Raw genomic sequence first — 16,383 nt, 5'->3', positions numbered from 1 at the left:
ACTAGAATGGTGATGAGAGAAGAGATAATGGAAAGACACAATAAAAAGGATAAAAGAAGAGAGAACTGTCAACTTCAAGGTTATTAGAGATCATGAAAACAGGAAAAAATGAGGGAGAACTAATGAATGAAGATACCAGCCAAAGGGGACAGAAAAAAATAAGGCAAAAGAGAGAGAGAGAATTTAATAGGGGTGAGACAATGAGGAAGAAGAAGGATCTTGAAAAGGAAGGAATAGAACATGAAGAGAAATGCTGGAGAAGAATATGAATGGAAAGGAAAACATGGGACAAAGAATGAATAGAGGATCTTTCTCCACTGCAGGAAAAGGATAGCAAATTGAAAAAAAGAGGAGAAAGAGGCATCAGGAAAGAAAATGGGAGGACTAAAGTAAAGAGTGAAGGAGTATGTGCAGTTTCATTGAGGAAAATTAAGAGAAAATCATCCTAAACACTTTTTTGATTGCAAATTCACAGAGAGGTTGTCTAAGTACAATTTTTTAAATCTAGGTATCAAAATAAAATACCAGTATTTTAGTAATTCAGAAGTCAAATGCTATGGTAAAAAAAAAATAGTCAATGAGAGACAATAGGTTAAAAGTGGAAAACCGTCCTTGTGGATGAAGTGGAAAGTATTCCTACTGGCATTAGACCAGAAAATTATTTTTGTTTTGTGTCTTCATGAGAAGAATGATCAACAGCATTCCCACATCACAGACTTAATTAATGCTTGACAATCTACCAAAATACCTGGGACTGAAAACAAGATTTAGAGATTTACACATCTAGATTGCTTTCACAGAGCTGGGTAGAACAGTAGCAGCTGGGAGGCTTTCCTTTGACTGCTCAGAAAGGTAAAAGCAAAATGACTTGCTGGTTTCTGTCCAGTTCCTGCTAAATAGATGTTTTCATAACAATAACCACAACCCTGACTGTTACTGACACACACAGAGCCAAAAAATCTCCCTTGAGGACCACACAGCTCTGTTTATGATCTCCTCACCCTGGAATGCTCCTTGCAGGTTATCAGTGAGCGACAGCAGAAGGAATTGGAGGGAAAAAAAAACCAAACAACAATGTGTTTTCTCCTTAGGCCTCTAAATAGTTAAAAGCAGTACTTGTTTGTCAAGAGCTGCAAACCTGCTGTTTTTCGACAAGTACTTAAATTCATAGAGGCATATATACACAATGAAATTACCATGCCTTACAGCCAACTCCATTTCTTAATTTGGCAAAGGTTCTTCTTGTGTCTTCTCTTTCTTACCTCTTACTTCTCTTTCTTACCTCTTACCCATTTTTTTCTCCTGCCTCAGACAGTCAGTTCAGGAGACTGTAAACACAGTACCTTTGCAGGTTTATTTTTGTAACCTTAAATCTGAGTAGGAAACAATACAAAACAAAGCCCAATATTTTGTTTATGGACCTACATGTAATTTTAAAAAATGCATGACTTAATAGCTGCAAGAAGAGCAGTGAATAATAGGGTATCCTACCTGTTTTTCTCTTCTGTTAACCTCTCAATGCCCCAGTTGTATTCTGCCAAATTCTTCCCTATTTCCAAAGCAGTATTGTGAGATTTTATCCATTAATGTTTGTAAAATACTTTCAGATCTTCGGATGAAAGATAGGAGTGCAAAGTGTTAATGTGTCTGTCTTCCAGCCTACCAACCAATGAATTCCATTCCTGGTGACTTCAGTCAAACAAAACAGAATCTCAAATACATGGAAACCATGAGACAATAGAAAATTCTACATTCTGCCATGAAAAAAATCCCAGAGGAAACAGCTATGTTTCCCTAGTCTTTCTGAACCTTCATCAGAAAAATCACACCTCTACTACAGAGATTAACAGCATGGTCAAAATAAAACTGTGGGAAAGATACTCTTTTCTACTTAATCCCAGTTCTTCTCTGTAGAACATTCTGAAGAAACATTCTGACATTTTGCACAGCTTACTGATTTACTCCCCCATTCAATTCAATGTGATTTTTCTTTTGGGTTGCTAGGTACATCTGCTTTAAGTATTTAATTAGTAATAGGATAGAATAGGATTGTATTCTGTCTGGTAAACTATTATTTATATGTATGTTTATTTACTTACTGAAGATTGGATCCACAACATAGCAGGTGCTGACAATAAAAGTAATAACAGTGTTTAGAGCTGATATGCCAGCTTATTAATAAAAAATGATAAAAGGTATTTTTTAGCACCTCCATGGAATTGAATCCCAAGATAGTTGGATGGGTCCCAGAAAGGATTACTATCTGATGCCCCTTGACATGGCCTAATGAAATCAATGGCCCAATTCAGCTCCATGGGAGCAAATGCCCTCAGCACAAAATTGAAGCAGTTTGCCATAATCACAATTTTCAGTGCTCATCGCCTGTACTGACTGTCATGGTTTCTTTATTTCTAGTGTCCACTGACTGCTATTATTAATCCTCAAGAGCCTCAGCTGAAAAGAACAGGACACAGGCAGTGTATGAACCTTCCAATTCTTGTGAAAACTACAGCCTTAATTAATTAACTAACATTCCCTTTCCTTCATGAAAATCAGGCTATAGTGATAAGGGCACTGAGGCTAAAAGTTTGCAGGGGGAGAGGGCCTGGTGCAGTGCATAGAAGGGGCCAAGGGTGGTTGAAGGGGCAAGACACAAAGAGAAGAAGTTATCTTTGTTAAAACTCTCTCTGATTATAAAGTTAAATGTTACCATCCTCCTTAATGAAAAATGTAATGACCTAACTTTTATTAGCATGGTGTGCTGAATTTGGACCTGTATAATTCTAGATCCAAGGTTTCCATTTGGATGTATACATATAAACTGGTCAAACTCTAGACAAGATTTGACTGAGATGCAAATAGATATCTCTGTGTTGCTGAATCTCAAAACAAGGTTTCTGAGAGGGAAAAAGAGGAACCCTGAGACTGAGCAAGAGCTCAGGCCTCAGCACAGGCTCTGAGCTGTGGTCAGGGTGTGTATGCTGCCAAAGCTTCCATGAGTGCTATCTCCTCACTACGGAACTGCAATCCTTCTGGTTCCAAAAAGCCATTGTCTTTTTTTTTTTTGTAAAATCTCTCAAAGAAAAAAAAAAAAAAGCGAAGGTTTAAAATTATACTGCAGATTACTATATATTTATTTCATTGATATGTTTCAGAGAGAATTTATGTTTTAAAATTAATTTTAAAACTATGTCAGCCAAAGCTATACACAATGAGGACAAAACTACCTCAGTTCTGTCTTTGCACCTTTCTATACCATCCTATTTGGTCTCATGGTAGCAAAGTTAAAAATCTAAATATGTAAGCTTATCTAGCTCTGGTAGACCTGCATAAAATCCTAGGAATGTAGGTTTAATTGTGGATATTATTTGTATTCTGCTATGCTGATGTGAGCTATTGTGGGTTGTTTTTTGAGATGAGCTTGCAGCAAAACCTTTAACTATTGACATTTGGGAAGACAGTCATAGAGCCCATTCATGCATTGAGTACATTTCCTTTCCACTCCTAGGAATCTCCTTAAACTCCTTCAATCTGACAAAAGCCTTTTTTAATTGCTGCACACCTTCAGCCCTTTCCCAGGTGAAGAATGGGGAGTAGGGCTTAAGCATATTTATCTCAGATTGGCTCTTGCTTTTTTTTCATTTGTGATATTGAATACAAGCCCACTACTGCATCCAGCTACAACTGTTGGTATTGTGCTGTCTGTCCTGTTTTCTGCTTATGTTTATGTTCCAAAAAAAAAAAAAAAAAAAGCTTCTCTAGGAAGTTGGGACATCAAGGCAGTGTTAACTGCATTTTACTTTACTTCACTTTACTTCACTGCTCTTTCTTTTACTAGATGCTCAGAATTTGTGGTAAACTGCTATTAATATATGTTCTGAACTTCACATAAATATCTATTAATATTAATACTTTTAATCACACCTGCCTGTAGCAAAACGCTTGGAAAAGATGAAATAAAAACATTGTTCAGTTTTGGTAATAACATAGTCTCAAAAAGATTGGAAAGTTTGGGGAGGAAACTGGTGGTTTCAAATTGCACAGATTCACAAAGAAGGAATCCTTGTAATACTTCAGACAAACTGCCATCCCATGGCTCCTTGTTATCCTTTATTAATTTAAATGCCATGGACATTTATAGTCAAAGTTTAGTGGATTCCTTAATTAATTCTTATTCCCATATCTTTTGATTCAGCATCTTTTGAGGCTTCAGTCAGGCTTCAGTGATGCAGTTTGTTTTGATGGAAGTAGAAAACAGCATTGTAGGTCACAGAAGACACCTAGTATAGAAAGTTGTTTAGACTTCTTGTCAAAATCACACAGAGAAGAGAAATTTCAGTCACTTACTGAACCCCAGAGGTTTTACCAGCATGCATCTTTGAAGTGTTGTCATACTTGAGTGTTTTCTATAGAATAACAGAACTGGTCCAGATGACGACCATATGAGAACTCTATTTAACAAATTTCAGTTTAATTTATCTCTTTTGAGGCTGTATTAATCATATTTGAAGTCTGGCCCCTTCTGAGCTCCTCAGAAATAGGTAATATTTACTAGCTTTAAACAGCTAAAATTCAGCTTAGTGCAACGTGACAACCCCATCGCACTAAATTTTGGGCTGCTTAACTCCTGATTTTAAGAACTTTTCAAGTTTCCCAAGAAACATTTGCAAAAGAAGAGTTTACCAGTATGGACCACCATTGAGGAAAGCACACATGTAAATAAAGGGTGCAAGCCAAAGTTAACTAAACTGTGTTAACTAAAATAGTGAAAGAATTCAATGTTATCTAATTCTGATGTTTTAAAATGCAACATCTGAATTTGTGCATATGCATTTTTAATTTTGAATGCTTTCTTCAAAATAGGTTTTAAAGCATTGATAAAATTCAAAACTCAGGCTCAAGACAAGGGACTTCTTGGAATTCATTTAGCATTCATCTTTTCAGTAAAATGAATATAAATTAATTCTTCCCCTTTCTTTTCTGTAATTTAGTGTAGCAGTTCAAATGCCAGCTAATGATTTTAGTTAGCATTGTAATTTAGCTTATTCTGTGGTGATCACAATCATCTCTGCAATGTAGCAAAAACACCCATTTTCTTTGATGACTCTAATGTTGTTCAGCTATTAGAAATCCACTTATGACTGTATCAGTGGCTTCTCTGTCTGGTGCTGTAGCTTGGTGTTTGGGAGTGTCTGGGTGGGTTATCGTTTCCCTGCAAGAGGTCAGCATTAGTGCCTTGTCTACACATTTCCTTTTCCTTAGGCATTTTCTTGGCTTCATGGAGAGGTGAAGGGGTCTCTCCATGGTGCAGCCTCATCGCTGTGTGCAGTGTGATCAGAGCAATAGCCCTGGTGGGAAACAAAACTGCTTGTTGTAGTGTTAGCAAATACATCAGAACACACTATGGGGACATTTAGTTTGCTGTCAACCTCACACAGCTCTGGTGGTTCAGGGTTGTGAGGCTGATGCTGGAAATCTTCACTAAAGTGCTCATCCTAGAGATACCCAGAAATCATTTGAGTGGGCAGGTGAGGAGCAGCAAAGAAGATTTTTCATTAATGACAAAAGTACATCACTGGTACGGAATTAAGCTTGAGTTTAGCAATGGCTAAAGGTCCCCAAGGCCACACCTGTGGAAACAAAGATTGAATCAATTAATGCTTTTTTTAATGGGAAGTTATATCTTTCTTGTCAGTAACACCATATCTTTTCCATTATTATTCTAGGTGTCCCACCCCCGGCTGTGATGGCTCTGGGCATATTACTGGAAATTACGCTTCACATCGAAGGTATGTAAGAGAGGGTTTTGTTCTTTAAATCAAACAACTGAAAGGCTAGAAGGGACCTCAACACACCTCTCTCCTCCCTCCCAGTACTGATCAAGTGCTGTACACAGACATAGATTGTTCTAATGCATGTTAGTTATCACAAATGAATAACAGTTCTCAGCTTCAGCATGGCTCACTACCCAAACAAGTAGAAAGATTTTTGCTAATATCTAGCAAAATCTTTGTAGAAAATGAATCCAGGTTTTTTTGCCCTTCTCTGTTATCCCAGGGAAGGAATTCAACATTCATGAGTTTCTGCTGCTTTATAATCTGAATGACTTGACTCTTCTCACAATCTTTTATGGACTCAAATCCTATTCCTGCATTTTTTCCATACAAATTATATTTCCTGATTGTTTTTGTCAGTCTCTTCCAGACTCCCTCCATATTTCTTGAAAGGAAAAACTGGACCCATTCTTTGCCTCCCAGCTTTAAGGAGAGTAAAAAATTACCTCTGTTATCTAATATGCACCAGTCTTGCTAGTACATGTCAAAATAAAGCTTGGCTTGTTCTTTAAATGGCAATGCATTGTACATAACTATGTCAGAGGAATGGAAAGAGAAAATGGCTACTTTGACTGCCTGAACTATAGCTGTGGTCTTAACCAAGGGCCAAAGAAAGGTCCACTATACAAATTAGGGTATTACTGGTAACCTCCCAATGAATTACTGTTGCAGCACTGCAACTGTAAAGTTACAAATGCTGTGTAATCAGTAATTCCCCTGCAGATATTTGAGAACTATAAAGCAGGAGAGAGAAGAACCATATTTTGTAAATAGTTATCCACTATTTAATCAATGAATAATAGTGTAGCCCATCTCTCTTTTTTTTTAGAAAAGGCTCTTTACTCCCAAGTAATGCTGTTGAGTGTGGATATTTGCTCACTTCACCAACCCACTGGAGTTTTACAATTGGCTATAACTACTCAGTACACAAATTCCCTATTTAAATATATTCCAAGTAAAAGTGACAAACAGTTTAAACTCAAACCATAAGTAACATAGACATTGGGTGGGTGCCATACCTTTACATGCTGTAAGAATGAAAGGTCACAATAATAATTTCATTAAAGAACAGTTAAACATAAAAAGTACAAATAACATTATAAAGAAGGTGCAAACATTTTAAAAGCACTTACATGATGTAGGAGAGTAAATCACAGTTTCAAGGGTTTTAAGATGAAATTTAGAAATACATCTAACTATATGTAGACTATATGTAGTATATATGTGCTTACACCTCTACCAGCACTATGATAAGGAACTGGCTGGGTGGTTGTACCCTAAGAGTTGTGATCAGCCGCTCAGATTCCAAATGGAGAAGTGTTCCTCAAGGGTCAGTAGTCAGACCAGTGCTGTTTAATGTCTCTGTTGGCAACATGGAGAGCAGAAGCAAATGCACCCTTGGCAAATTTGCTGATGACATCAAACTGTGTGGTGAAATCAACATGTTAGTGGGAAGGGAAGCCATCCAGAGGGACCTTGACAGGCTTGAGAAGCAGACTCATGCAGACTGCATGAAATTCAACAAGACCAAGTACAAGGTTCTGCACCTGGGTCAAGGCAATCCCACGCATGAATGCAGGCTGAGAGGAGAAAAGGTTGCAGACAGCCCTGAAGAGAAGGACTTGGGGATGGTAGCAGACCAGAAGCTTAACATGAGCAATCACTGTGAGCGTGCAGCTCAGAAAGCCAACCCAGTCCTGGGCTGCATCAGAAGAATCAGACAGTCAGTTGAGGGACGTGATTCTCCCCCTCTGCTCTGCCCTTGTGAGACCCCACCTGGAGTACTGTGTCCAGTTCTGGTGCCCCCAACACATGAAAGAGATGGAGCTTCTGAAACATGACCAGAGGAGAGCCACTGAAATGATCAGAGGGCTGGAGCACCTCCTCTATGAAGACAGGCTAAAGAGGTTGGGGGTGTTCAGCTTGGAGAAAAGGAGGCTCTGAGGTGACCTTATGGGAACCTTCCAATACCTGAAGGGGGTCTACAAGAAATTTGGGGCAGGGCTTTTTACAAAGGTGTGTAGTGAAAGGACAAGGAAAAATGGTTTGAAACTTGAAGAGGTGAGATTTAGGTTAGATATAAGTAAGAAATTCCTTCCTGTGAGGGTGGTGAGACACTGGCACAGGTTGCCCAAGGAAGTTGTGGCTGCCCCCTCCCTGGAGGCATTCAAGGCCAGGTTGGATGGGGCCTTGAGCAACCTGATATAGTGGAAGGTGTCCCTGCCCATGCAGGAGGGTTGGAACTAGGTGATCTTTAAGGTCCCTTCAAACCCAAACCATTCTGTGATTCTATGATTCTATAATCTGGTTTTGCTATTTCAGGAAGCTGTCATCTATATAACTAGAAACAGACGGGGAAGGGAATATGAAAAAGGCAAAGTGTCACAAACAAGAAAACTAAAAGCTGGCAAGGTTATCGGGGAAAAATTACTGCATGTCAGCTCCTTTTTTAAACCCTTTCCCTAGACATTGTCTCCCTGCCACTGTGGGACCAGACCATGATCTGGGTGGTGTTACCGTGTTTCACCTTCAAATTCTTACATTTTTGCATTTGTGTAGGTGGGTGCTAGACTAAGCTGTAATTTAATTCTGCAGCATACTCAGTATGCTTAAAGATATAAAAAGTAATTCTGCAAAACTAATTGAATTGACTGGAATTTGTCCAGTCCACTGGGATTTAACACATTCAACCTCTAGAAATACCACGTTGCCACAGATCTTTGTCTGTCTGCAGGCATGGGGAAGTTGACACTGCAGGAGTAATGTCTTCTTTTCTTAATACCCAGGAGACCTGTGACATTTACACAGAGCCAGTCCCTAACTGTTCAGGTCATGGTATCTGCTGAGGCTGTTCTCTGAGTTGGTGAGGCTGCAAAATGCATGCTCTTCCAAAGAGTAGCAAAACAGTAGCCTAAATCTGGAGATGCTAGGAGTGAAAGACCTCAGAGCACGTTCACAGGAAGGTTTTCTAATTCACACACTGAAAACTAGCACTTACCTCTGCTGGCAACTGAATAACTATTTTTCTTTTTATTACTAACCCTTTCAGTTTCAGAAGGAAAGAAATTCCAAACTTCCCTCCTAACTGGCTGCCAAGACATCTAGGTATCATTTGTGTTTAAAATGGCTGCTTAACAGCAAGCACACATGAAGGCAAATTCAGCTGTGCCATAACTCTGCAGTTCCACACACCCATTCAATGTATGCAAGAAGTTGTAGCAGCATGTACCAGTGTTGGATTTTCTTTGTTGTCTTTTATCTTCATATATGAGGAATTGACCTGATATAAAAATGAAATAATATGTTTACTTTTTAAAAGCTTTGGGTCATTATAGGATTAAAAAAAATAAAAACAAAGGCTTCTCCTTGGCATGTGTTTCCTTGGTGAATCTGCTGTCAGAGGAAGAATGAATTAATCATAACCTCAGAAGCTGTCTATTGCAAATGTCGGTTTAGAGGAGTAGAAAGGTCTTAGAATTTTCTAATAAATCATAATGCCAGAATAGAATGATCTATTGCAAAAAGATAATGCACCAAAATACCAGTAAGTAGGGGAAAATTAGCTTGCTTTAATATGTAGAAAACATTAAATCATTAGTGAAGACAGAAATTCTTCATTCAGATTTTGCTATAAAAATGTCATCATCTGCAAGCATACCCATCTGTATACCTGCTAAAAAAAGTATTGCTTTATGAGGCATTTCTATTAACTATTGAGTTTTCTGATGCAAAATCTGATTATTCTTACACAGTAAGCTAAGAATGCTTGTAACTCCTCTCCTCTCCCCTCCCCTCCACTACAATTCAGGCTATGTGGGAGACAATGAACCAATCTGTTCCCAAACTGCCCCATTGCCCCAGAACCTGCTTCCTCTTATTCTAAATCCCTCAGACTCTGTTCCTCCTGCCTTTGTTTTCTTACAGATTATGGTATCACTCTTTTGAAAGAAAACTATTTTTAATTGGCACAGGCTTTCTGAGGCTTAGTTTCTACACAAGGAACTATGATACCTTGATATTCACCATGTAAATATGAATACAGAGTGGCTCACTTTAAAAATGAAGTAAATCAGTTGCATTTAAAGTAGAAAATTAAATGGGATGAGAGCATAGGCCTAAGCATCAGAACACAAAAACCTAAACTCAAAATTTTAAGATGTCTTCTGGCATGGTCCTTGCCCCAAACCACTGAAAATCTCCCAGACAATTTCCAGGCATGATTTGGGGCTCAGCAATACGGATGTGGCTGTCGTGCTTTACATCAGCAGACAGTTTAGCTGTATGACTGTGAGCCTGCTGATCTTTGATCAAGGTTCTAGGTCCCTTCTGTTTATCACTACAGATGTAGCCATGCCACCTCTCTATGTCCAAATATCTTCTGATAATATTCTTCCCTTACTTTAGCTGACTTATTTATGACTTTACAGCATGTAAATTCTATTTTTGTCTGTTTTTCATTTACCAACACTGAATTCTGTCTGTGCTTGCATCACTCTTTTCTCTGCTTTTTCCTCTCAGTCCTTGCTGGTCTTGACAAGACAAAATAACTGAAAATTATGCTACAACTGTTTCTGTTTCTTTTCCCTGAAGGCAGGACCTACTGCACAACACTGAAGTACCTTCTGTTCTGCTGAAACAAAAACTTATGCTTTTGTTTCTTTCTCTGTGGCAATTTTTCTTTAGTGACACTAATTTGTCTCTCATCTCAATGATTTTGAAGGCTGGGTTCTACTGATGGATTTCTTTTTTAATATTGATATTTTAAGGTGGAAACAATATTTGAATAGAGGACAAAGCATGATTTTTGCATAGATGTATCTGTGTCCTCAGATAGCAACTACTTAAAAAAAACTTTAGATATCTATTAAAGTAATTGTCAAGTGTACTATATGTTTTCTGTAATGAAGTTTTCATGTCCAATGGGAAAGATGAGCTTATAAAATCTTGGAGTAGATTTTTCCATTTCCAGATCTTTTTCCATCTTGTGTAGTTACAAACTATATTCTCAGTGTCTAGTTAAATGTAATGTTTTACATAACTTAGTCTCTACCAAATCTTTTTGTCTGGGTGAGTTCTGAGTATTTAAATTTTTTCTCACAAAGGCATTGTACAGCTCTGAAATCTGCTGAGTTTTTTGTTCAGCTACAGGATTCTTATATGACATTTGAGAAGGTTTTATTGTGTTTCTAACGTGCTCCCTAGAGAAATCGTTAGTCCTACCATGAGATCCAAAGACTCCTCTGCTTTTAAGCCTTTTCTTCTATCCCTCCTAGACATACAGAGATCGTAATGTCTCTCAGATCTGAAACACTGCCTTCTATTCCTTTTAAAGCTGTTGCAGCTGCTTCTGAGTCAGCTGGAGAGTTTAAGAGCTGCTTTCCCTGCTCCTCAGGGACTGCCTGTGTGTGTGGTCTGCCCAGCGCCCACAGTCCTGTCCGGCTTCGACCACCGAGGGACACGGATTCCCCCTCGTGGCTGCAGGCATCACCTCTCCTTATTTAAACTGCCTGAGTTTTGAGTTTGGAAACTGGACAGGATTACCTCTTCTGACAGTTTTTCAGATAGAAAACACATCCCTTGAAAACTCTACCCAAGAATAAGAAATGGCATTTCAGCAGTTTTTCTTTCACTCAGTCTTTCAGGCTGTCCGCGAGCAAAGAAAAGTGGAATCAGGATAGCACAGAGCAAGGAAGACAAAGAAGACCAAGAGCCAATTAGGTGAGAACAAATGTTGTCTAAGGGCCCTCATGTGTTTTACAAGGTCATATATATCTTCAGCTTTTTATTTAGGCTTATGTGCTATGTGATGGCTATCCAAAAGCAGATGGACATTGATTTCTATGAGTGAAATGCAAATCAAGGATTTGTACTGATTTATTGTAGCAAAGGATACAATCTTCTATAATTTTTTCACAGAAAATTAAAAAAACAATTTGTGAAGATCCTTATGGCCTAAAAAACCCTTGAACATGTTTGCATGTTCATGGAAAACCATACATGATAAATAACGTAGTTCTGGGAATACAGAATTGAGTATTTATAGAAGATTGCTGAAAAAAATCTGGCTATATGCAGTTTGCAACAAGAAAAAATGCCTACCTATAGGTCTTGGTTTCTTCTTACAAGGTGCCCTGACATTGGTGGCCACTGAACTCAACAGGTGTAGTGACTTCTAAGACCTTTCAGGATTGTATCCTTGGTGAAGGAATTTATGTAGGGCAGTGAAGTAACCAGATTTATCTTGACATGTGTTATGTGGGACTATACCCAAAACCATTATTTTCTTTAAACATTTCACTTTGTATTTTCTGACCTGCTCCTTCTAACCCTGCTTATTTGCTTTTTAGAAGTATACAGGGCAAATGTATGGGTGAATTCCCAAGCAATGAAAGACACCAGATGAATACAGAACTGCCTTCACTGACCTCCCTATGCTGTAGTGCATAGTTTGTTATAATCTCTCCTATTCATAGAGTGGTTAAATACTCAGCATTTCTGATATGGCACTATGATCACTTTATACCTGTTTATACCTAACATTTTCATGACTTCAGACAAGTCTTCTTTAGACTCTATACACATAAATAAAATGTACCGAGGATTATACTAAGTAGGATTTTATGCTTATTGAGTTTTTATGGGCAATTTCCATGCTGAGCAGAGCTCAGTAGCCAACATTTCAATTCCAATCTGATATTTACCGTAATGAACACCTGCAATTTAAATATATATCTCTGTCCTTCTGTTGTAATTGCACAGTATCAACAGCTGTGACTTTGTCTACAAGCCTCCTTACAGTTTATCAGTAAACATATTTTTTTATATGCTTTTAATGTTACCCACTACAGGGTATCTTGACTCCTTTTTAAAACCACAGGGCATGATTTTCTTTTCTTTTCATGTTGGGTTTATTTTGACTTTGTTGTAGAGGCTACCAGGTATATGATGTCAAGACAATAAAGTTTATCTCATCTATCTGCTATCCAGATGTCCAGTTCCTGGTTGTGATGGTCAGGGTCATATAACTGGAAAATATGCATCCCATCGCAGTGCGTCAGGGTGTCCTCTAGCTGCCAAAAGGCAAAAGGATGGGTACCTAAATGGCTCACAGTTCTCCTGGAAGTCAGTGAAGACGGAAGGAATGTCATGTCCAACCCCAGGATGTGATGGCTCAGGACATGTCAGTGGTAGTTTTCTTACTCATCGTAGGTGAGTAACTATAGCTTCTTTCTTCACTTATGCTTATTGTTTAAATTAGATTAGTAAGATTTGAAATATATCTTTTTGTCATGTCATTTCTCTATCCTTTTGAATTTCATTTTAACTTTGAAAAATAATCTTCCCACGTTTGTAGATAACTGGAAACTAAGACACATGATTTTTTTATGAAAGTCCGTGTAGGTAGAGACCATAATCTGAGTCTATAATACATAGAAAACATTAGGGGGAAAAGTGTGCATGACAATAGCTGTAAATTTCCTAATACTTTTTCAAGTGACTCTGGACAAATTATACATCTGAATCCCTCTTATTTTCAAAGATGTTGTACACAGTGTTGGTTCATGAACATCAAAGAATGGAACTAAAGAATTTTAGGAACCAGTTCCATAAAACCAAAATACTTTTAATCATTTAGTAATGAAAATGTTCACTCAAAACAATAAGAGTAGAATACAGAAGATAAATTAAAACAAATTAAATATAAATATCTGACAAGAGAAATACAAAGCCAAATTTTTTGTGAACTTAGCAAAAAATGTTAAGCAAGAGACAGTAACCAGTATGTTAAGGATAAATCTTGCTGTCATTTTAAATATTAGCTTATGAAGAAGCAAGGATGTTCTTGCAGCTTGGGGTGAAAATCTCAGCCTGAAGATGACTGTAATACCAGAGCAGATTTTTATTATATAATCACTAATATAAAACTCTATTACTTCAGATATTTCAAGCCAATGTGACTAATTTGTCACTCCTCTCCTGGCAGACCTCAGCTGAACTTCTGTACCTTTTAGTTAACTAAAGCAACTGATCGTGCTGTGTAGTCAGTTCTGCCACTGATATTCTGCCATTCTTAGAAAGCTGTTACTGTGCTATTATCCAAATATCTATAACACTCTGGAAACTGGGATGGCAGATCAAATTGTGACAATTATGCCAATTGTTGCATTAATTAAAGATATATATATATATGTATATATATATGTGTGTATATATATATATATACATATGCCTTCTGAGGTTTTTGCGGCAAAGATTTCTTAGAGCTGTTTTTGCACATTCTACACATGGTTTGATTCCACTGATACCGATGAGATAATCCACAAGCACTGGTAGATGAGGACTTAGTTAAAAACCTTCTCCAACTGAAATTATGTGGAATTTAAATATATGTATATTTGTATATACATGCTTCTAAAGTAGAAGTACTTCTTCAATTGAAAAAGCCAGTAAAAAAAATCAGTAAACATTAGTCTTACCCTATGAACAAAGGCCCAAAAAAGGTTTTCTGTTTATTTAACATTAGCTGTGTCTGTTGGCAGAAATTCATATGCATAGGTTTATTTTGTCAAGGAGTTTTGCATAGGAAAGAAATGGCAACAGAGGGTTATCACAAGGGACTCGAAGCAAAGGTTTAAGAGTGAAATACTTCAAGGAGTCTGTGCTAGCAGGAGAGGCCAGTGTGAAATTAGGTGACCTATCAGCAATATGAATATGAATTGGAAGGTGTGTAAGCATGGAATCAGTAGATAGGCAAATGAAATAGTTATAATGAAATGTAAATTGGTTATTATACTGTAGCTTTCCAGTTTGGTTCTTGAACAGGCCCTGACATACTCATATTTTATTTAAAAAGCTTCTTTTGGATGGCGTCATTTCTAATACAATGACCATTTGGGGACTTTCTCAGAATACACTTGAATTTAGAAGCCCTGCTCCTTGGCAAAGGAGAGATGTGCTTGTGCTGACTTCAGTGAAAATTAAATTCAGAAGTGGCTTTTCAGATCCAAACCAATTCTCTTTCTCCCATCTCCTGCCCACTTCTATTTAAATCAGTGCTCACTTATTTCAAATACAGAAATGGAGCTTTTCAATCCCCTTTAGTATGGAAAATGCTGTGATTCAGCCCCAGTAGGGAGCTCAGCCCTCATAGCTCTCTCTCCCAGTAGGATGAAGTAGAGAATCTAAGGGGTAAAAGAGAAAATTCATGAGTTGGGACAAAGGCAGTTTACTAAGGAAAGCAAAATCTGCCCACATAAGCAAAGCAAAACAAGGAATTCATTCACTGCTTCCCATGGGCAGGCAGGTGGTCAGTCATCTTCAGGAAAGCAGGGCTCCTTCAAGCATGAGAGTTACCTTGAAAAAAAACACCATTATTCTGAATGTCCTCCTTTCCATTTTCTTCTCCCAGATTTCATTGCTGGGATATCCCTTTGGCCAGTTGGGGTCAGCTGTCCCACCTGTTTCCCCTTCCATCTTCTTGCCCACCCCCAGCCTACTCACTGATGGGGCAGTGTGAGAAGCAGAAGGCCTTGACTCTGTAAGCACTGCTCTGCAATAAAACATCCCTGTATTACCAACACTGGTTTGGTCACAAATCCAAAGCACAGGCCCATAGCAGGTACTATGAGAAAAATTAAGTCTATCCCAGCCAAAACCAGTACAAAACCATATGCTATTAGAGCCATAATGTAGAAGAAATTATCAAATTGTAAGTATTTTATGCATTTACAAGGTAGTGCTAAATAGAAATAAAAATGTGGAGAGAGGGAATTTTTCTTTAGTATACCTGAGGACTGGAGTATCCTCACTAGGGACAGTGGGACTCAAAGATTTGTAAACAGGGTCAAAGAATGGGATTTGTATTTGAGCAGCAAGGGTATGTTCTTGCTTGCAAAATACCTGAACGTACTGGAGGGAGGTAAGAGACATCATCCAGTGTCTTTTCCTTTCTGAAGGAACATATGTGAAACTTGTGAGGAGGTTATAGGCAAGGTTTACATATGACTATCCAGGCCTATGCATTTTATGCAGAGGAAGGCCTGGTTAAGGGTAAGGCTGTCAGAAAGCCTGCAGCAAGATGATAGCACTGCAGTCAGTTCAGCCATCACTTCACATGCACATTCTGAGCTGAATGAAGGAGCACTGCCTGTTGTGTTTCCTAAAAAAATTCTAGGTTGGTCATGGCTCTGAGGGGCACAGCTGCATTGCTAAACCTGGGGACAGGAAGATTAGGAAAGGGTGAAAAAAAAAAAAGATAAAACTCAAGACAGGAGCTGCCCTCAGCAGCTGCTTTATTAGGAGGCAAATGCCAGCACTCCCACAGAATCAGAGAAGCATTCTGAGCTCCCAACACATAAAGCATAAAGTAGATGACACATATGAGGAAAGAAGGATGGAGATGTAGATTTTCTTGTGCAGATCCTTTTTTTTTCCATAAAATGTGCTTTGCTAGAAATAGATACTGTACAAAAAGCCTGTGTCGTCAACCTCAAGGGAAGTTCTGCAAGGGCCTCCTACAGACAAACCTCTTGGTGCTCAGGGCTGCATC

The 16,383-nt window shown here is 38.2% G+C and overlaps 1 protein-coding gene across 10 annotated transcripts in view; it reads left to right on the top strand.

The window, feature by feature from the left end:
• Positions 1 to 16,383, top strand: part of MYT1L (myelin transcription factor 1 like) — a 294,590-nt gene that overhangs the window by 259,681 nt on the left and 18,526 nt on the right. For all 10 annotated transcript variants that reach the window (XM_071741820.1, XM_071741819.1, XM_071741817.1 and 7 more), the window contains 3 exons: positions 5,727 to 5,789; positions 11,469 to 11,552; positions 12,822 to 13,043. In XM_071741820.1, coding sequence (XP_071597921.1) covers positions 5,727 to 5,789; positions 11,469 to 11,552; positions 12,822 to 13,043 — 369 coding nt within the window. The remainder of the gene's footprint in view (positions 1 to 5,726; positions 5,790 to 11,468; positions 11,553 to 12,821; positions 13,044 to 16,383) is intronic.

This window comes from Heliangelus exortis, chromosome 3 (assembly GCF_036169615.1).
Source record: "Heliangelus exortis chromosome 3, bHelExo1.hap1, whole genome shotgun sequence".
Lineage (NCBI taxonomy): Eukaryota > Metazoa > Chordata > Aves > Apodiformes > Trochilidae > Heliangelus > Heliangelus exortis.
Note: the sequence above shows the minus strand (reverse complement) of the source record. Positions and strands in the feature narration are given on the sequence as shown.